The sequence below is a fragment of the Pelobates fuscus genome, chromosome 6 (assembly GCF_036172605.1).
Source record: "Pelobates fuscus isolate aPelFus1 chromosome 6, aPelFus1.pri, whole genome shotgun sequence".
NCBI lineage: Eukaryota > Metazoa > Chordata > Amphibia > Anura > Pelobatidae > Pelobates > Pelobates fuscus.
The window spans coordinates 45,768,431-45,791,437 of record NC_086322.1 but is presented as its reverse complement, the minus strand read 5'-3'; the positions used below and the strand labels follow the sequence as shown (position 1 = coordinate 45,791,437).

Below are 23,007 nucleotides of genomic sequence, written 5' to 3'. Positions count from 1 at the left end.
TTGCCAAACATGCTCCGTAGGTCCCAAATGTTTCTCTATAAGAATTATTGGATTGGACCACACGTCATCAAGCATGATAATCTCACTGAGGGAAGAGCAAGTACCCAGCTGAGTCTGTCTTGGCACTGGAAAAATAATATGTAATTAAATACTTTTTTTATGATGGGTAAGGCTTGTTGAATACAAACGTAAGAAGCAATACTCTAACAATAAAAGTTAAATATTTATTTTCAATGGTGTGTTCCTTTACGTCAAGATATTGATCAGTGTGTATAAATGAGTTGATACTTCATTGGCAGAATGGTGTTTGAAACACGTAGACATGTGGTCAAAAGAAAGACACAGTAAAAGGGCCTCAAATTAAAATGTACTGTGTTGGAAACCAGGTGTGAAAAAGTGTTTATAAACGGTACAGGAAGCCTGTATGGCATGTATGGTAATAAACTGGAGATCTGACCTTGAAACATGTGTGTTTTTTTTAAAAATGCCACCAGCAGGGTGCTAACCCTCAATGAGTTGTCTCTGAAGTGAAAAAAATATTTCTGATTAAAAAAAAAAAAGTATCACAATTCTAAATAATACACCGATAATACTCCAAGGTCAAAATCGGCTGCCCTGCCTTCTGTGAGGATCATTACGACTGATGGCCTCTGTCCAATCCATTCAATGTCCTTACAGATAAGCATTGAGTAATTGGCACGCATATTAACATGCTTATGTCACCAGGAATAACCCCAAAACGTAAAACCTTAGTAGGTAAGAAAATGGCTGCTGAGAGATCCCTTAAAACAAAAACAGAAAATAGATTTAAAATAAAAATGATAATCCTGCAATGAAGTCCCAACAAATCCCAAACTCCAGACACCTTGCAAATCCAGGACATGTAAGGTCACTTCCTGTATTACATCCTGCAGCTAGCGCTACATAAATAAACATTAACCCCTTGTATCTGGAGGTCAGAGCAATCTCAGTAGCCACTGAAGCGACATGTTAGCATCTGCCAACATCTTCTTTAGGTGCCAAGTTAAATCTAGAAGCAATTTAGCAGCATTTGAAAATGAACACTTCTTACATTTTCCTGGGTTTTTTATTTTTTATTTAGTTTTTTATTCAATCCTCAATGCGCAAGAGAATGCAAAAACCCACAGAAGCATTAAATTCCACACAATTTCTTTGGGAGAAAGTCTGTCCGTCATAATACCGTTATTGTTCTCTGTAAATGGACCCAGACTCTGTAAACATGCTTGGAGGTGGAAAAGGGAGACTTCAGTATGTGTCTTGTTTTAAAACAGTAAATTATGTTAATTCATTTCCTCTAGCCAAACAGTGCTAATAAGCTGGGGGCGAGAGGGCAAGCAGAATAAACAAGAGTCAGTTACATAGGCACTGAGACCGGCTTAACAAAACACCTCTTTCTTCCCGAAAGGACCTTTACATTACGGTATCATTTAGACGGGTTTCCACACCTTCTTTCCAGTGGGTTAACCAAGTGTTACATTTATACCAGGGGGATGTTTGGAGAACCCGACTACTGAACTTGATGATATTCAAATAGGACCGAGGTGTGATATATATTCACCAGACTGACCCTGAGCCCAAGATTTTTCCACTTTCACACATAAGATTAATATGCAAATAACACAAAGCACTGATGCTACTGCTAATAGGCTGGCATGGCCATGCTTCTGTAACTTAGGGTTAAACCAGATTGCTATACAATTACATTACAAAGAACACAATTGGACCAGTCACTTTAGGGCCTTTAACTTTTTAGGTGCATTTAAACTCAAGGAACGCTAAAAGGTAAAAGCAAAGGAATGCATTATTAATGAAATATTGAGGAAACTGTCTAGAAAAAAATGATGTAGATCTTACAAATTAGACAGGCAGTTGCAAGAACCAAATTCTTTTTATTTACCTTTTTTTTTCAGAAACCAAGACCAAGGTTACTTCTTTAAATACAACTGGGACGAAGCCTAGGAATGGCCAGGAAATTGCTTCAGACATAAAACTACATGTCAAACATACTGATGGTAATTTTGTCTCAATGCACAGTGTCCCTCTTAGAGTGTAAGCTCACAGGGTTGTCTTACAGTGCATTGTAGGAGGAAATACAGGCATAGAAACATAGAAACATAGAAACATAGAATGTGACGGCAGATAAGAACCATTCGGCCCATCTAGTCTGCCCAGTTTTCTAAATACTTTCATTAGTCCCTGGCCTTATCTTATAGTTAGGATAGCCTTATGCCTATCCCACGCATGCTTAAACTCCTTTACTGTGTTAACCTCTACCACTTCAGCTGGAAGGCTATTCCATGCATCCACTACCCTCTCAGTAAAGTAATACTTCCTGATATTATTTTTAAACCTTTGTCCCTCTAATTTAAGACTATGTCCTCTTGTTGTGGTAGTTTTTCTTCTTTTAAATATAGTCTCCTCCTTTACTGTGTTGATTCCCTTTATGTATTTAAATGTTTCTATCATATCCCCCCTGTCTCGTCTTTCCTCCATGCTATACATGTTAAGATCCTTTAACCTTTCCTGGTAAGTTTTATCCTGCAATCCATGAACCAGTTTAGTAGCCCTTCTTTGAACTCTCTCTAAGGTATCAATATCCTTCTGAAGATAGGGTCTCCAGTACTGTGTACAGTACTCCAAGTGAGGTCTCACCAGTGTTCTGTACAATGGCATGAGCACTTCCCTCTTTCTACTGCTAATACCTCTCCCTATACAACCAAGCATTCTGCTAGCATTTCCTGCTGCTCTATTACATTGTCTGCCTACCTTTAAGTCATCAGAAATAATCACCCCTAAATCCCTTTCCTCAGATGTTGAGGTTAGGACTCTATCAAATATTCTGTACTCTGCCCTTGGGTTTTTACGTCCAAGATGCATTATCTTGCACTTATCCACATTAAATGTCAGTTGCCACAACTCTGACCATTTTTCTAGTTTACCTAAATCATTTTCCATTTGGCTTATCCCTCCTGGAACATCAACCCTGTTACATATCTTAGTATCATCCGCAAAAAGACACACCTTACCATCAAGACCTTCTGCAATATCACTAATAAAAATATTAAAGAGAATGGGTCCAAGTACAGATCCCTGAGGTACCCCACTGGTGACAAGCCCAAACTTCGAATATACTCCATTGACTACAACCCTCTGTTGCCTGTCACTCAGCCACTGCCTTACCCATTCAACAATATTGGAATCCAAACTCAAAGATTGTAGTTTGTTGATAAGCCTTCTATGTGCAACAGTGTCAAAAGCCTTACTGAAATCGAGGTAAGCAATGTCTACTGCACCACCCTGATCTATAATTTTAGTTACCCAATCAAAAAAATCAATAAGATTAGTTTGGCATGATCTCCCTGAAGTAAACCCATGTTGTCTCTGATCTTGAAATCCATGTGTTTTTAGATGTTCAACAATCCTATCCTTTAACATGGTTTCCATCACTTTCCCCACTACTGAAGTTAGGCTTACTGGCCTATAGTTGCCCGACTCCTCCCTATTACCTTTCTTGTGAATGGGCACAACATTCGCTAACTTCCAATTTTCTGGGACTACTCCTGTTATCAATGATTGGTTAAATAAATCTGTTAATGGTTTTGCTAGTACACCACTAAGCTCTTTTAATAGCTTTGGGTGTATTCCATCAGGTCCCATTGACTTATTTGTCTTTACTTTTGACAGATGAAATAGAACCTCTTCCTCTGTAAACTCACGTGTAATAAATGACTCATTTATCCTTTTTCTTAACTGAGGTCCCTTTCCTTCATTTTCATCTGTAAATACCGAACAAAAATATTCATTGAGGCAGTCAGCTAGACCTTTATCCTCATCTACATACCTTCCTTCTTTTGTTTTTAATCTAACTAATCCTTGTTTTACTTTTCTTTTCTCATTTATGTATCTAAAAAAGGTTTTGTCCCCCTTTTTTACTGACTGTGCTATTTTCTCTTCTGTGTGTGATTTGGAAGCTCTTATAACTTGCTTAGCCTCTTTCTGCCTAATCTTATAGGTCATTCTGTCTTCCTCACTCTGGGTTTTTTTATAATTACTAAAGGCTAACTTTTTGTTTTTTACTATTTTGGCTACATCTGTGGAGTACCACAGTGGTTTCTTGAATTTTTTGCTTTTACTGACAAGCCTAATGCAATTTTCTGTTGCCTTCAGTAGTGCAACTTTTAAATAATCCCATTTCTTTTGGACTCCATTTAAATTGCTCCAGTCTGATAATGACTCCTTTACACATATTCTAATTTTGGAAAAGTCTGTTTTTCTAAAGTCTAAAACTTTAGTTTTTGTGTGGTGTGACTCAGTCACTGTTCTTATATTAAACCACACTGACTGATGATCACTGGATCCTAAACTTTCACCTACAGTAATATCTGATACCAAATCTCCATTTGTTAACACTAAATCTAGTATGGCCTCTTTACGAGTTGGCTCCTCAACGACTTGTTTTAGAGACAATCCCAGTAGGGAGTTTAGAATATGTGTGCTCCTGGCACAAGTAGCTATTTTTGTTTTCCAATTTACATCAGGAAGATTAAAGTCACCCATGATGATAACTTCCCCCTTCATTGTCATTTTAGCTATTTCTTCAACTAGTAGATTATCTAACTCTTCAATTTGTCCTGGGGGCCTATAAATCACACCTACACGAGTTACTGTGTGATTACCAAATTCTAACGTAACCCAAACTGACTCTATGTTCGCCTCACTAACCTTTATTAGGCTAGATTTTATGCTATTCTTTACATACAGGGCCACCCCTCCCCCTTTCTTGCCTTCCCTGTCTTTTCTATATAAAGAGTACCCTGGTATTGCTATGTCCCAGTCATTTTTCTCATTATACCATGTCTCAGTAACAGCGACTAAATCTACACTATCAGTTGCCATTATTGCCACAAGTTCATGGATCTTATTCCCTAAACTGCGAGCATTTGTAGACATGACTCTAAGCTTAGCATTTTTTAACACACTTGCTACAGGCACCTTCTGTCCTTGTTTTGGGGGACAATTGGATTGATGTTTTATCACCCTTTTGCCCCCCCCCCCCTCCTAGTTTAAATACATCCTAGCAAAACCTCTGAACTGCTCACTGAGAACATTTGTTCCCTTTTGAGAAAGATGCAAACCATCTTTTTTGTACAGTTTATTTCCATTCCAAACAGAGCTACCATGAGCAATAAAGCCAAATCCTTGCTCCCGACACCATTCACCAAGCCACAAGTTAAAGTCCCTAATACGCATCCGCCTGTCATTCTGAGTGTTATGCACAGGCAGAACTTCAGAGAATGACAATGTGGAAGCAACCTGCCGTATATCATTGGCAAAAACACTAAAAACTTCCTTAACCTCTGAAACCTCATTGCAAGCCAAGTCATTTGTCCCTAAATGGACAAGTACATCCAATTCCCCTTCCTGCTTTTCTTGCTTAACAATATTACAGATACGTCTCCTGTCTCTGTGAGCAGTAGCTCCGGGAAGACACCTCACAAGACCACCATTGTCCATCTCCACACCTCTTATGATGGAATCCCCCACCAACAACTGCTTTCTATTCGGCCTCACCATAGTCTTCAAGCCTCTCTGCACAACACCACTAGCCTCAGTGCCTCTCTGCACAACACCACTAGCCTCAATGCCTCTCTTCACAACACCACTAGCATTATATTGAATAAGTAATCTGCTCCTATGGAATCAGTGTATCTTGTCATTGTCCTTTTTGCTTAATTTGTAAAGCGCTCAGGATAAGATCTGTATGTAAGAACTTTAAATAAATAAATACTCTTGGTTGAAGCTGCACCTCCATTTTTTAAAGTATTACTTAGACTACTTCAATTATCTTTAACAAACCTGCAACTTCTGATGCAAACAGGAAGTGGCTGAGAATTCCCAGTCAATCCTGGCCCACCAATTGTTTTCAAAGTGAAAGCTGCAGGTTTACCAAAAACTCTAACTTAGCTTTTGCACAGCGCATGACTTTACCTGAAAAATCATTGGTTGTGGCCATGGGCATGTAAGTGCGATAATGTCTGAAAATGACTGCAGTTATAATTAGAAGCATGAAGAGAAACAAGGAGAGAGGACCTTGCATCTTGCACCATAAACTATGCGAACAGCTGAGGTGTTTAGGTGTTTAAGGTATAACTAAATAAAGATCAGAATTCTGTAACAGTTCAATTATTAAAATGTTAGTTTTTTATATCAGCAGTCACAAACGGCTTGTTTTATCCAGTATCAACCATGTAAGCTGTGCTTCCTAAGTGCCCAGGTGTCAATTAACAAAGAGGTATTTTGTAAGCCAACTGAATAGCAGGCTTGATAGCTTGCAGTGAATTTACAGATCGTCAGTAAAACACTGCTCTTATTTCAATCATTCAGTACAAATAAAGAGTTTATTCACGTTTGTGCGCTAAAGTGAATATATGGAGTCTCATTTTTTTTAGCAAAAGCCAAATGGCAGAGTCAGCTACAGAGCAGGAGTTTGCCTTTCTGGCAATACTAGCAATGAACACTGTACAATGTGATACAGTTGGCGTCATTAACGGCCTAGGGCACCCACAGGTCTACTGGCTGCTCATTGTAAGAAGTCTAGCCAAGTGTTAACCCCTTTAATAAGTCATTTGCTGTTTGTTTGTTGTTTTTTCCTATTACTAAGTGGAAACGTGTGCTTTATGTCTAATTAAATATTTCATTCCAGTAGGAGAATCTTTACTTAGGAACATTTCAAATTAAAATAAAGATCATTGTCAAGCAATTCCTGACATGCCTGCAATAAAACCGTCATTTATTCTTCATAAACACAAACTAGGTGGGACGTACGTATGCTGCAATTTATTACCTAAATGTCTAAAGATAATCTATATGCTGTGCATGGGAGACTTGTGTATTACACAAATGTCTACAAAACTGGCTCTCCAAAGAAGGCACATTAAAATAAAGCAGCCTGTTGCTAACGGAAGGTACATTAAAGGGTTACTCCAAGCACACTGACTATTTCAATAATTTGAAGTGGTTATGGTGACTGGAGTTTGTATTTGCAGAGTTTCACAGAGTTTAACCCCTCTGCTGCTGGTGGTGTAACTCCAACTCCTCGAGCATCATTGAAGGGTCAGTATTGAGTTTTGTGTGGCTAATGTGAATTCTGTGTGGGATGCACTTTAATTTACTGAGAGCATAAAGCCATGTTTAATGACATCACCATTACATACTGCAATGCAAAACAGCGTAACATCCGTAAATAGCATCCAAAAGGCAAGAAGCGGTAAATTATAAAGTGGCAGGTTTATAAATCCATCAACTAGCATAAAGCAGTGAGAGTGACAGTACATTTCTAGTTGTTTAATTGCCAAGATAGAACTCATTCAGGCATTGACAATACAGAAACAAGCCCGTAGAGCTGACAGAGGCTGGAAGGCCATGAATACACAGGCATTAGGATTGCACCGGAGTGAGATAACATTCACAGATATTTGCCTATTCATTCACAATTGGTTTATAGACTTCACTCTCTATCCAAACCGTTTAGGAAAACAAACATCTGTTGAACGCATGCTGGGCTGTAAAACCAAAACTAATTAATTCACAAAATAGGGAGTGTGATCATATTATGTGTCCAATTACCCCTTTTGTCTTGTCAGCTGGGCTTTGTTTACTACATTAAGGGTCCCACGTCACAATGCTGTTCACAGCCAGGGCAGTAACAACAGTCGTACAGTAACCTCATGTAATGAACCGATACAACCATTCATAGGTCTCTGGTACCACCAAAAGACGGCTGGGTAAAAATAGTCTGTTCAGAAGATCGCAGCTGGTTCATGTTTATTTACATACCCAGTTATTAAACGAGGCTTTTCAGAAGGTTTGCTTGCTGATTTTATCAGGCTAAGTCCTCGATTCTTCATTCCTTGCTACATACTATGGAACGTCTGATAGTCCTTCAGTAAGCCTCCATAAGCCCCTATACAAACTCCAATTACGTTATTTAACTTTGTGCATTAGGTTCAGGCAGTCTTACATAGCACTTTGTAAAACAGTTCTACAAATATTACATTGTAAACCGGTGAGCAGCTGGTTAATGCAGCAACTGCAGTATTTGTTCAAACCACAGGTTTGCAGTTCTGATAACCAGTAGGGTTAATCTCTCCTTTCATATTTCAGAAGTTAAAAAACATTTCAGAGTTCTCTACTCCTTTCGAAACAACATGTCTAATTAATCTAATAAGTCATTAATTCTAGATGCAAAATGTTAAAAAAAATGTAAATACAGGTGAAGGCAAAGGACTGTGGGAAAAGTCAGTAAATGATTCTGGAAATAGATTTCTTCTGACTACCAATTTTAACTGAGCTAACAGTATAGGAATCAAGTTGTCTCTTATATCTCTCTTTATGTCAAGCCCCTACACAAACTATAACTATATTAGTCGCCTTTGCAGATTACGGTAGGTTTGTTGGCATTTAAACAAATGATCCTGGGAGTAAATGGATTCTTGGAGCAGATCACTAAAAAATAAAAATTGTATGTACACTTTGTGTACAAAGTTTATTGTTCTAAAGTGTATTAACATATTTTACAATAATGCAAATAATACCCCAGGTGACATGGTAAACTCTGTGTGCAGTAAGGCAATTTGAAAAAAAGAAGCATTTTTTGCCTGGCTAACAATAAAATAAGATAAACACGTATTAGAATAATTTTAGTCTACGCCAGTTGTTTTTTGTTTTTTTTTAACATAAAGAAATGTATGCATATCTGATCAAATATGTCACAGTTGTACTAATTCTCTCGGAGCAACACATTTACACATCTAATCTCCAAAATTCCTTCCAGCCAAGAAACGATTCATAAATCATGAGCAGCAGTCACAGAACTAGGATAACACAAACGATAGGAAATTAAATTCCACTGCAATATGTATTAATATCCTTATCAACAAAGCATGACATCAACCCCCCAAAAAAAAAAACATTGCTTGTTGAATATGGTTTAACTCTTATGTCCCCACTAGCAAAGCTAAATAGAAAATGTGCACTATGAGTCTCACCAGAGGGTATAAGTGAAATACTTTATCTCTGATCATCATTGATGAGATAAAAGAGTTGATTAATGTACCAACTGCAGCTTGCTCCAACCTCAGGCTAGCAAGTTTAATTCCCAGTACTGTTGATTATGTCTCTAATATGCCAAAAGTCAATAAACTCTTTAAAATGGACTACAATTGGTAATTAAGTGCGCAGACTGGACATTTTACCCACTTTTTCTAAATAATTATTGAACTTTGATCATGATGGTTTTGAACCAAAAGAACTTTAATTACCTTGATAGGAAAGAGCATTTCAAAATATTCACATGGTTATTCACTGAACCGTCAACTGAGTCCTGCAGCACACTGCATGGCAGCACTTTTCAAGCCTTGCCCATCAACATAAAGCAAATGTTTCCTGGATAAGCATTATGGAGGAAAGTGTTGACAATCAAGTGATCGCTGCTGAGCTCCTCTCTTGACGTAAGGGAAAGACAGGGAATGGTAGATGCAGTTTTGAACAATACTCAAAAACTGTATATTTTTTTTAAACTTAGGCCGTGACGATTCCATTCACAAACTTTCATTGGTTCACTAAAACAGGACAGTACCAGAGTCTGAATGAAATCAATTTGTATCTGTGGGAAATGTGAATCTTGATAAACACAGTGTTTTCAATTTTAAATTAGCATATCAATAATCACATGGCGCTCACTGCTTTAGATCCAAACTGACTTGTGCAAGTATTTGTTTGGATCAGTTCATCCCAATCCAATGCCTTTTATTTGAAATCTAGATAATTCGATCCATCCAGGACTTACCTGTGGAATTTTATCCAATTATTAAAATTCCATGGGTAAATATCAGACAAATTGATTAGTCCAGATTTGGATTAAAGGACATTTGATTCAGACAAACTGGTCCGAACTATTTTGTGCAAACTATCACTTTGTGATAGGGCAATAGAGCGCTCATTAAAGGACCACTATAGGCACCCAGACCACTTCAATTAAGTGGTCTGGGTGCCAGGTCCCCCAGGTTTTAACCCTTCACATGTAAACATAGCAGTTTCAGAGAAACTACTATGTTTACATTGCAGGGTTAATCCAGCCTCTAGTGGCTGTCTTCTTGACAGCTACTAGAGGTGCTTCCCCGACGCTCAATGCGAAAATCGCATTGAGCACGCAGAACGTCCATAGGAAAGCATTGAGAAATGCTTTCCTGTGTACTGATTGAATGCGCGCGCGGCTCCACTCGGGAGCTGACGTTGGAGGGGAGAAGAGGTCACCAGCGCCGAGGGAGCCCGGTGCTGGATAAACATAAGTGGCTGAAGGGGGTTTAACACCTACAGCCAAGCGGGAGGCTGAGGGTGGGGGCATTATATAGTGTCAGGAAAACGAGTTTGTTTTCCTGACACTATAGTGATAACTTAAATGCTCTAAATATAAAACTTGGCAATTTTAAGTGGAAGTGTAAAATTGTATAAGAAAAATTGAGAAAATGAAAAAAAGAAATATCTGTTTATCTGCCAAGAGAGAAACCACTCTGACTTCTACGGTTACGCTGGGAAGAAAAATATATATGTATATTTATCATGAGAAAGAGAATGAAGCTGCTTATAGAAATTTCTGTTCCTAATTTACTTCTTTTTTTTTTTTTGTTTCTCCTTTCTTGCATGAAGCCTGCAAATTCCGGTCTTACTGCTAATGGAAGAAGAAGTAGCTTGAAGAAACTAGCCAGATTCTCTCCCAAGGATGGAGACGCTTTTGATGAAATTAAAATGTTAGGTTGTTCATTTCATCGAGGTATAACATATTTCTTTGGGGGCACAAAGGGTTTACTGTGTAATCAGGGCAATCAACCAAACGCCAGGCAGCTGATGTTTATTCCACTCTGAAAAGTGGAACCAAAAAAAAAAATAGAAGAAAAAAAGAAAACGTGAATGGATACAGCGGCAGACGGCTTCTATTAACTTGTTAAACGCCGTTTCTGATCTGCGTCCAGGGCTGAGCGTGCACAAAGCTGCTGTTTTGAAGGATGCTTACTTTTTTTTTTTGAAGACTAGAGGGATTTTAGGCGAGTAACCTGAACTATGTTGGCATGCCATATATGCCAAAAGGCATTTACCGTACAGTGAAAGCCAAATCAGGTTATTCACGGGCATCAGATTAAGCCACACAATAAAAGTGGCAGTAGTCGTTTTTCACTTAATGAATACCATCTGTCGGTTTTATTTCAGGTCAATGATGCAGGCTATGTAGTGAATTTCTTCAAATCCAGGGGAGAGGCGAAAAAAGAAGAAAAGAAACAAGGGGTTCTGATGTCAGTAGATATATTTTTAGACATAACAACAACAGAATTCACACACGCTTTCAATAAACTACTGTTACACATAAATAAAACAGTACACAATACTGGCAGTTAAGTTCAATTATCAACCCTGCAAGGATGTGTTGCCCTATCTGATGTTCTAACACTCATTTCACAGGAACTTTAAATGCAGGCTCATTAACAGACAGAAATAAAAATGATGTTTATAAACCCGAAGTTAAGAAATGTTATGTAAGTTTAACTTTCATTTCCAGTATCTTTCTTTCTTTTTTCATACTTAGCACTCGAGCTGCCTGACTACATTTTCACAGAATCCTTTAGAGAGGAAAAGCTTTTGGATGACAGATGACCTTAGGACATTGCTCCAAGGACCAAGATTGGACAGTTCTTTTCTAGACGTAGTTCATGAGAGATTATAGTTTTAGAGAAGCTTACACAGAACATAACATAAAATATGTAGGATTTATTTACTTTTAAAATATTTATGTATCTAGATCAAAGTGTTCAACACACAATTAGGACCTTGGAGATCTGAATAAGTCTGGTGTACTTGTAACTTACCAGGGAAATGACTAGCATCTGTGTACCTGATTGCCAAAACACAATAAATTATTGTATACTAAGCACTTGAAATTAATAAGTACAAGAGTAAACCTTATTGGACAAGAATATAACATATTTTGGGGCAACTGAACTACTTGCTGTGCCAGCCAAAAGAAAAAACCTACAGAAAAATAAATATGTATTTAAAATGTGTCTGTCTGCCCCCCTTTAATTATCCCAGATATCCCACATATAGCATTAATTTAACATTTGCTGTAGACTGGATTTCTAATACAATGAGCAAAATGCTTTGTGCACAAGAACAATAGAGAGCAGGCTGCAGGTCAAAGGTATTTAAATTCCGTATTTAGAGAAGGCATACATAAATGACAAGTGCTCTGAAACAAAATATATCAAATTCTATACATGGCAAGATGGCATAATGCCAAACTTTTAACACTTGCAATACAAGTCAGGTAACGTCCGTGTTTAAGAGGAAGGAATAAAAAGGTATGGAAGGAAGATGAGAAGCTGAACAGGATAAAGAAAGGGACTCTGCTGTGATACAGACAGAACATGTCAATACAGTTGTTTGATGACTTTTCAAATCAAGTGGACCATATTTTGGCTAAAGATCTCATTGTATCACTAATGATAGCAGTTGCACAGTGTCTGTAATTTAGCGTAACACTTTGGAGACAGGAAGGACCCCATTTGAACCTTCTTTCAATGTGCCACATTGGCCATGAAGCCCAAGTAGCATTAGCATTCTACTAAAGGCTTACATAAGGTGGAGACAATTCCCATTGGGGTCAAACCCTCCAGACAGACCTCCTTGAGCAATGTAGGTTAGTTTATTACTACTTAGGTCAGTCACTATGTTATTAAAAGTCTTGGTTATTAAACCAGGCAGGAAAGATGGTTGCAGAGTATAGTCACCCACTGCAGAGGCTGTTTCACTGCTAGTCTATCCCATAAAAAAATATAAACAGTCAAACACTTCATCTGTATCCAAGGAGAAGTAAAGAGAAGGTGTTTGAGTGTGGTTGACGAATCGCTTTTTCATAGGCCTGGCAGCCTGGAATAAATTGACTGCAGTGTGAGGGGAACAAGGCGGTTAGCTAAACTTAGACGTCTCTATTAAAACTGCCCATGCCAAGAACCTTGGATTGATTTCAAGGATTTAATGGCGGATGAAACATCTTCTTCCTGGATGTGGGGGTGACAACTCCTTCAATAGGGAAGAAGAAATTGAGGAAAGGGATGTTGAGAAAATTAAAATGTTGATGATATATCAAAGCTTGCAGTTGGAGAAGAGATGATATGGAATGGAGCTGGATATGATCTGGAATGTTAATAACAAGTAAACATCTAAGCCATTCATGTCATACAGGTGGTTGTTGTGTCTGCAGAATCATGGCAAATATGGTTCAAGAAATGAATACATTTTGAACTAACCACGTTTTCCAATTTTTTTGTCACTCAATTTCTCCTACTGCTGCGTTTGCCTACAACTTAAACTTTAAAAATAAAATTTCAGATATCAAAACAGATATCAAACATAGAATACGGGTCTCTCATGAGTAGAAAAGTCAACTAACGATTCCTTTAATATCTATAAACAGGGCAAGGATGACTAACTTTTCCAAATTAAAACAAAAGACTTACTTGGATTTCTTTCTAGAAGGTAGAAACAGGACGAGTTCAAACTTCCTAAATTCGAAACTTTAAAAGTGCTTTCAGTTTATAAATAAATAGGATAACATTTAAAAAAAACAAACATATATACCTAAGTGAATGTGCGTGTCCCGTGCATGTGGGATTGTTCAAAATGCTCTTTGAGATTTCAGAACATCCAGATTCTTCAATCACGAGTCCATAGGGAATACTTAGCATATTACCGGTTACATTACGGTACAGTACATTAACTAGTAGTAAAAGAGTGCATGCATATTTTATTTATATAGCATGAGCAGGTGTACCTAGGACTAGTGGTCATTTTACAGTAGAGAAGGTACACTAAGGGCAGCAAGTATATAGTGTATGGGTATGTATTTTTTATGGCATTAACACATGTACTTAGCAATTTACAGTAGATGGGAGGTACAGAAAGTGCAGCAGTTACACAGTGTGTGGATACTTTATTTATATAGCTCTAACAGCCATAATTTAATTAGCACTTCACAGGTGGCATTACAGTGAATGGGAGGTACAGTGAGTTACACAGTGCCTGGATATATTATTTATATAGCTCTAATAGCCCTACTTAGCACTTTACATGTGACATTACAGTGAATGGGGGGTACAGTGAGTTACACAGTGTGTGGATATATTATTTATATAGCTCTAATAGCCCTACTTAGCACTTTACATGTGACATTACAGTAGATGGGGCTACAGTGAGTTATACATGTTGTATTTACAAAGCAGTGATGTCTGCACTTAGTACTTTACAAGCTACATTACAGTAGCAATTACTACTAACTATTAGAACACAGGTGAAGAGACTGTTATCCCCTTTAAGATGGGGAAAGCACCCTATAGAAAGTACGGTATATGTAAAAAGTAAATGTCCATCGCTGATTTTTTTCCTCACACGCTGTACAATGGATTGTAAATGACTGCTTGAGAAGTAAAAAAAAGCAGGAACTAAGTAACAAGACTTAAGAGAGATACAAAATCCCACCGCACCCAGGAAACAGGTGTAATTATGGCTGACATTACATCTCAGCTCATGTCGTAACACATCAGTCCCCCGGCTTGCAAATTTTCCTTGTACTCAGAGCAACTGGAAACCCTTTCTCAGTACATTTAGCTATAGCCTTTTAGGTATTAAGCAGAATGGTGAGTTTACAAGGATCACTGATGCACTGTGCTCACAATATAAGCAATTACAGGTATCAGTGAAAAAAAAGGAGTTATTTTAAACGGAGTAACTCAATATAACTGACTTTTTATACAACATTGCTCTCTGCACTCTGGATAACAATGCTTGGGAATATCTAATTTCCATAAAATCAAGCAAATTGTCCCCCCTAAAGTGTTCCCCCTATTGTGGCAATCTGGGATTGAAACAGGGGGCTGTTGACTTTGGCAGCCAGTGGGTTAACTCCCAGGCTGCTAGGGCTGCTACCTAGCAGTTCAATCAAGCATAGTTAAATGGTAAAGAAAATACAACTAGACGTGCAAATTGTAGCAGACATGCCTGGCTACATGAGACAGGGGAAGAGGGAGGGAGGCGAAGCAGTTTGCAGTTCTCTTGAGGAGCGAGCGATTACATAGCTCTTTAGCAATTAATAGAGACTTCAGATCTATGCAAACCATTCACAGGGAGTGCATATATCTAAGGTATCCTAGCAGGTCGTAACACAAGCCGGCTATGTTAGACTATCAGCTCCAATTCAATATTTAAGATAACGGTAAAGAATGTAGATACCTTTGAAAAAATCTAAAGTTAAATAATCCTTGCAAGAGGATTACTTACATTCCTCTACTAACATCTTATATCTGGCAATTGTACGCAAGAAGATCAGAAAAACTAAATTCAAAGAGAATTTCAAATTTTAGGCCAATATAGTGGAACTGGAAACATCATTTCAGCTATGTTTTCATTCCAGCTCTTTTGACGTAGAAATCTGAAATGCCAACAGTTCACACTTTAATGAATAGCCCGTGTGTGGCTTTTCTCAAGCTACTTAGGACTCCTTGTTCGAGAAAAAAAAAGAGCTGATTGTACACACATCTGTCCAACCCAGAGCTGAACAGGTTAATCGTGCATTTACACTGTGGAAACACAGACCCACAGCTGTTCCTTAATGCCATGTTCTCAATAATGGTCAAAATGTGTACATGATCCTGCAAGCAAGGAAAGAATTGGGAGCAAGATCCTAAAGAATCTCTTTTAGGAGTCGCAGTTGACCTTGTGCCTGTTTAAGCACCAACTGGAAGTCTGTATCGTTTATGTTTTGTCTCCCTCCAAATGAAATCCGAAAGAAATGTCTGTCGTCGTTCTACAGTAACGTGCTTTAGTACAAGTGGCATGGAGAACAAGACGCCAAGTCAATATTCTTCACACTTGCAGTATAAAAAAATAAATATATATATATATATAAAAATTCCGCGACAAGAAAAAATGTGTTAGAGTAAATTACACAAGCCTCAGCTACACATACATTCTAAGATGCATATGTTCAGCCACACAGACAAAAGAGCTTTTGTACACTACGCTGCAATCTGCTACAGGTTAATTCGCTCAGCTGCTGTGGGTACCTGAAGTCTTATGAAAGTAAATGTACAAGAATGATGTCATTTTAATTCACACGCAAACTGCCACAATGTAAGGCTTAGCCAGCAGAAAAAAAGGATGCATTCTTATTGTAAACCAGACGGCGTTAATTTTATATTTTTTGGAATCGAAATGCCACATTCACTATTAAGGCTTTCAAAATGAACTCTCCTTGAAAGCTCACAGGGACATCGGGAAACAAATTAGAAAATATGTTGTGCAGTTTAGCAATTCTCAACACCAAAAGACGACATGAAAAAGTATGCCAGATGTGCAATGCTTTTTTCCCCCTCCTCTGTCTTGTTTAGTTTTTTTTTTTCTAACAATCTGTACAGTTTCACACTTCTGAAAGGTACGCTTAAGTAAATGTGACTAGCAAGGCAAAACAACATGTGCACAACTTGTTTTGGGGCCAAGTCAGGAGGGAAGTGTATGGTAGAAAGAGAAATTTAAGGAGACATCACAAATACATGCCACAAGCTGAAAGGAGCCTTCAGCTTGTGGCAGCTACTTTCCCAATGGGGCACAAGATACCCCCTATGGCAAGGGTACCTAAAATCTATATGTATCTAATTACAACTGCCATGATACCTTGCCAGCCTTTATGGAACTGCAGTTCTACAAAATCTGGAGATCTGGAGATCGATTAGTGCACAAATTAAAGGGGAACTGTCATATGATATTGGTTCTTGAAAATCACCTTTACACATGTTATGTTAACTTTTTAGGTAACACTCCTTTTTCTTACATATTTAGTTTTAAGATTTTGCAAATTAAATAACAATGCAGTTCATTCCAGGCACAACCAAGGCACACATTTCTCTATGGTTACAGCCAGGTGAAAAAAAAAAAAAAAGAACTTATATTTGACTGTAAACCCAGATGCAGGTGACCAGTTGCAGCATATAGAAATATTCATTTCTAAATGTCATGTTATTTTTGACAAGTCAAATAAAGATTTGTTGACTACAGGGGATAAGTAAATACAATCAAGCTATAGTTAATGGGTTTATTCACTAAATAATTATGGCGAGAGGAAGACTGTTCTGAAATTTAGGCCTATATAGCGGAGTTGTAAAAATGCTCCCCTGTGCTGTAGATTTGGAATGGAATTTCTGAATTGTTGCCAACTCTCTGCAATTCACTATTTGTTGAATGAATCCCTAACAGGTAAGACAATACAGCTATTCCTTTTAAGGGGGAAGCTTCTGTTAGTCTGTGTAGCCTTGTTGAAGTAAAATTACAGGCCCCATAATATATATATAGTCTTTAACAAATCTCTATTTGTTGAATACACTCTTCAAAGGGAGTTTGAGAAAAGTCAAAACTAGACATAGTGAACAGTACCAGGGTTATTCTCTAAAACTTTCAGAACGGTCAGGAATTGACCAGCGAATTCAGTAGTTTATAAAAAAAAAAGAGCCAAATTGTAAACTCTCTCCAACAGTTATTTTCCAATTCTGCTATTGCGGCATGACATTTGAAATTCCCGGCAAATTTTCCCATAATTCCCTTTTTAGTGAATAACCACAGGGTGTATAACTAAATACCAAATAATATTGAATTGTAAACTGAATTGCAAAATTTGTCTAAAGCAGCCAGAGTGAGGCAGAACACTTTTTAAAATCAGCTGTTTTTGCAATTCAATCTTTGAATTAACCCTCCTGTTGTCTTCTGGGAGCTGAAACCGGCCAATCATAAGAACGCGGAAAATACTAAATATTCAAAGGCCCAAATGTAATAAACTAGGATTATTTTATTTGTTTTTCTATATAAATTAAGCAATGATGGCTAGTCTTGGCGCTGCAGACTTTTCCCATTAAGCTTAGCCAGCCTCTTCCCATTAAGCTTAGCCAGCCTCTACAAAATGCAGTGTGCAACTAGCGACAGCACCAAGGTTAATTTTTGTTGCTCTAAAGGAATGACAGCTGTGCCTAGAACATTTTATCACAGACAGGTGATTTCAATAGGAAATGCAAAAGAAAACACACATGATTTTAAATGACTAAAATGATTTTTTAAGCTGTGCTGAATACCCATTAACCCCTTTGCATGCATAAAGCACATCCCAAAGATATTCTCGCCTTCCAGGCAATAAACATATAAAGAAGGTATTTAGCACTCCAATGTGTAAATATCGTAAAACATTTTGTGCTCAGCTTCCACTAAGATAACACCAATCACCTCATCCAACTGCCCCCTTGCTGTTTACACAAAGGCTAGATTAAAAGTAGGTTCAGGCTGTTGGAAACTGTCAACTGGCTGCCACTGGGGAGGTTACTAGAATTGATTGCTTGGATTACCAAGATAGAGGGAGCGGGTCAGGGTTTTTTTTTTTTTTTTTTAAAGGGAGAACAGATTGGTGGAGGCTGTTTAAATCCATCCTAGAGTCAATGTTTTAGTTATGCTAAACTAACTTTTCAAGGTACAGGTCTGGGCCTTCAGTCCACCAGCAAAATAAATAAAAGGTTCCTTGGTAGAACGTCCACATCTGCTATGTCCACACAGAACATGCCACAAAGTAATGATGGAGGAGATGAGACAATGTGTGGGTATTTAAGGAATGCAAGTCTTTACCTTATAAAAATAAACATTTGACCACAGGAGACATCTTAAGACGTGTTTGCAATTAAAACGTACCTCTTGCTGAGTCGGAAAATGCAATTATTCCCATTATGAGGAATGCAAACTGGTATTCCATTCTGGGAGGGATTACACCAATAAATGACCAATAGATTCCTAAAAAATAAATAATAAATGATGCCATCAGTCAATTGCTACAAGAAGATGTATTCTACAAACACATACCACTTCTATGAGCACAATCCTCACTACCTCATATTCATGCAAATTAAAAATATCTTGTTGAATTTTCTTGTTTGTGTCATCCCCCACACTGTACAGCGCTAGGGAGTATGTTGGCGCTTTATAGATAAAAATACAAATCCGACGAGGTAAAAATGGTCTGAGATGTTACAGCAATTTTGCTTTGTGTGTCACGTTTTTAGCTTTAGATTTGTCTAGGTTCAGGACAAAACCCAACTTTAAATGCTAGACAATATAGGTACCTTACTAAAACCTTGACACTATTGGGAGATTAAAGGGTTGTTATATGCGGTAATTCTTTATATCCACTGTTGTTCATAACATAAACATTAGAATACAAATGTAAGTCAGTTACAAAAAAACAATATTCTTAAAATAAAAAGAAAAATGTATCTCTTGATTGTTGGCTATAACAATTCAAAAAAACGGACCCAATTGACTCTGCGTTCCTGCAACTGTGTATTTGACAGTGAAAAGTCAGATACTATTACATAGAGAACACAGATGTCAAGGAAAATTAGGATTTATAAATGAAACGCAAGACAGCCCAAAGGTGTATATTAATTACACCTAAATTCTCTACTTTACTCTCACTCTCTAAACAGTGTCGGAATTCCCGGCTCATGTAAACTGCCTGATCTAAATGCTTTCTACCCCTGGGGATACACAACAATCCTTGTATTGAATCCAACAAGTTAAATAATTACATCTTGTATTTGGCTTACAAATTTAGCAGCGGGGCCCTTAACTAATTTCTTGCCAGACTGGCCTAAGGCGCGTTGTGAAGCACCCTTTGGAGGTAAAGAGTGAAACTGTCAAAATCAATCTTCTTGTGCAAATACTGGAGTAAAAATAGATCCATGTGCTGGGGTGTACCAGTATGCAAGTCATATTGATAAACTGAAATAAAAGACTGCATTGACAGTTTTCTACACCTCTTTGGCGAAGTAACCGCACATATCAGTAAATGAATGCCATTTTTATAGGCTCTCTCCTCCATTATTTTCCTGGGATTTAAAGAATAAACTCAGTTTTTGGCCATGTGAGGCATTGAAATCATACTTCTCCTTTAACAGAGACCCCATGGAAAAAGATAACTATAGGACAGTGATACAATTAGTGTGACAGCATTAGATTCAGTTTTGCTAAATTACAATTTAAAAATGTATTCACCTGCAGAGTGTTTACAATACATTTGCTACTGTTTCAGAGCTTTTTTTTTTTTTTTTTCTTTACATTTTATTACTAAAAACAATTCAATGATAGGTTCTTTATTTTTCATAAAAAAAGTATAGGGCAAAATTGTCAAATGTATATGAACAAAACTTGACTCATTACCTTTTACCTGCTTTAAAGCAAAGGTGACCATACTAGGCAAGTAATACATTGAAGGCTACAAAACAAAAAACAAAAAAACATTCCACTAAAACAGCAATTGTTGTTTAAGGACAACGATGGCAAACCTTCGCACTCCAGATGTGTGTGAAATACATTTCAAGGGGAACATAGTTTAGACACCTCAGCTGAGAAAAGCTGGAACATTGTACAGCGCTACGGAATTTGTTGGCGCTATATAAATAATAATAATAATGATAATAATAATATTAATAATAATAATATGCTATAGGTAGGTAGAACATCTTGATAGGAGAAAGGACTTACATTTAGAAAGAAAAAAAGAACCACTACTTAATGAGAGGAAAAAAAGAAGCATGTCTAGGAATTATGGTATACACCTGGGTCACATAATTATGTATTTTAAAACCATGACATATAACAATTGATTATGATTATTTTCTAAACATATGATAGTAGTGCTGACTTGATTGGAATATAAATCATGTGCAGAATTCCATATAGTATCAAACATGATTGATATTATGTGTTGATACTCAATAACACCATATTGGGATGTGTTTAAGTATTAAACACTGTATTATGTATCAATTAGTAACTATTGTTAAAAGAAAAAAACAATGCATTTTATAACGTATACACCTGACCAAATGTACAATTTAGTAATTTCTAATAACTAACATAAACATATGCAATATGTAGTAGCCCAGGTGACATACAGTAACATGAGATAATTATGAATTAATATGCAGCAACTACTAAAACAGAAAAACTATTATACCCATTTATTCTACACCCTTGGGATATTATGAGATCACAAGTATCTCTAATATGTATGACTTCCTTTATGGCTTTTTCATATACACGTGCTAATCTATATAATGCATTCCAATGCATGACATATCTCATGGGCCAAAACATATATTATTTCAAAATGTTTACCTTAAGGTTAGATTGTGATAGTGTGACAGCACGTGAGAGGCTACCAACTAAGCCCAACTACTGATGCTAAAATATTAAAGTATACATTTTACCCTATTTAAAAATAAAAATCTGATTAAATACAAATGTAGTTGAGTCTTGCACCAGTATCAGCTAATTTAAGGCGAAGGCAGACATATTCACACCAACAATGTACAAAGGCCAAAAGAGGTCCATTACGAGTATTAAAATTATAACAATGAGTTAAAATCCACCCGAAATAACATGTTAGGAGCCAGAGCTGATATCAGATGAATATAGGAAATACAGAAATTAATATTTGAACTCACCTCCAACGTGTCTAAGTCAATTAGGTTCTCAGTCTGCTGAACCCTAACACGGTCACTGGGCATCCAATAGCCCTGTCTGCTGCCCCATGAGCTCCTTTTCATCAGATCCAGATGGCACAATCAGCCCCGCGCTGCCCAGCAGATGCCCGTCCAGTGGGTATGTGGGGCTAGAAGTGCAGGAGGTTGTGCATTAGTAAGGTTTCCACTACGGCCAGCAGTTTAGGTGTAAAGACTGCCTGTGCCCCAGACAGGGGGTAAATCCAGCAGCTGCACTGCCTTTTTACTGCTGAACACAAACACCACACTCTTATTAAAGAATCCTAGAAGCCAAGCACTGCTCTGTACCCTGGGGTATCCAGGCTGCCTTCTGCCAAGGGGTCCTGGTTGGGTCCCTGCTGATGGCTCCTGACTGGGTCCCTGCTGATGGCTCCTGCCTGTGGCTCCTGGCTAGGTCCCTGCTGATGGCTCCTGGCTGGGTCCCTGCTGATGGCTCCTGGCTGGGTCCCTGCTGATGGCTCCTGGCTGGGTCCCTGCTGATGGCTCCTGGCTGGGTCCCTGCTGATGGCTTCTGGCTGGGTCCCTGCTGATGGCTCCTGCCTGTGGCTCCTGGCTGGGTCCCTGCTGATGGCTCCTGCCTGGGTCCCTGCTGATGGCTCCTGCCCGTGGCTCCTGGCTAGGTCCCTGTTGCTAGCTCCTGACTGAGTTCCTGCTGATGATGGTTCCAGGCTAATCAGGTCCCTGCTTGTGTATCCAGTCTGGGTTCCTACTGATGGCTCCTGCTGACTCTCCCCGGGTGGCTGTTCAGGGTGATCCCGGGTAGGAGGCTGCTCAGGGTGGCTGCTCAGTGTGACTCTCCCCGGGTGGCTGCTCGGGGTGATCCCGGGTACATAGAGGATGAGCCTTGCAGTGCGCTAACCCGCAGGCTTTGTGATTCAAGGGGACCGCAGAGCAGAACAGAAGACACGCCCACCTGAAAACTTCCCACCAATGAGCGCAGCTCTCTTCTCTCCAGTCCTATAGCAGTGCTGTACTCTTTAACCCTTAGCAGCCTGCAGCACTTACTCCTGGAGTCCCCTGCATGCTCCAGAGAGATAAACTGAGCCTCACACTGAACGGCTGCTGCTGGTGGGAAAAATACACAATGCACACAACACATGACACAGTGTACACAACATAGGACACAGTGCACAAATCAGAATGCACACAATACAGGACACAATGCACAATACATAGTGCACTCAACATATGGAACAGTGCACACAGCAAAGGACACAATGCACAGCACAATGCACACAATGCACACATCACAGTGCACACAACACAGGACCCAATCCACACATCACAGGGC

The 23,007-nt window shown here is 38.3% G+C and overlaps 1 protein-coding gene across 1 annotated transcript in view; it reads right to left on the bottom strand.

Moving 5' to 3' along the window:
- FGFRL1 (fibroblast growth factor receptor like 1) overlaps window positions 1-22,632 on the bottom strand; it is a 133,608-nt gene extending 110,976 nt beyond the window's left edge. Inside the window, exons 1-2 of the mRNA XM_063457647.1 lie at window positions 21,660-22,632; window positions 18,847-18,945 (exon numbers count right to left, since the gene is read on the bottom strand). Of these exons, the coding sequence (XP_063313717.1) occupies window positions 18,847-18,907 (61 nt within the window). The 5' untranslated portion in view covers window positions 18,908-18,945; window positions 21,660-22,632. The remainder of the gene's footprint in view (window positions 1-18,846; window positions 18,946-21,659) is intronic.
- Between the last annotated feature and the right edge of the window lie 375 nt (window positions 22,633-23,007).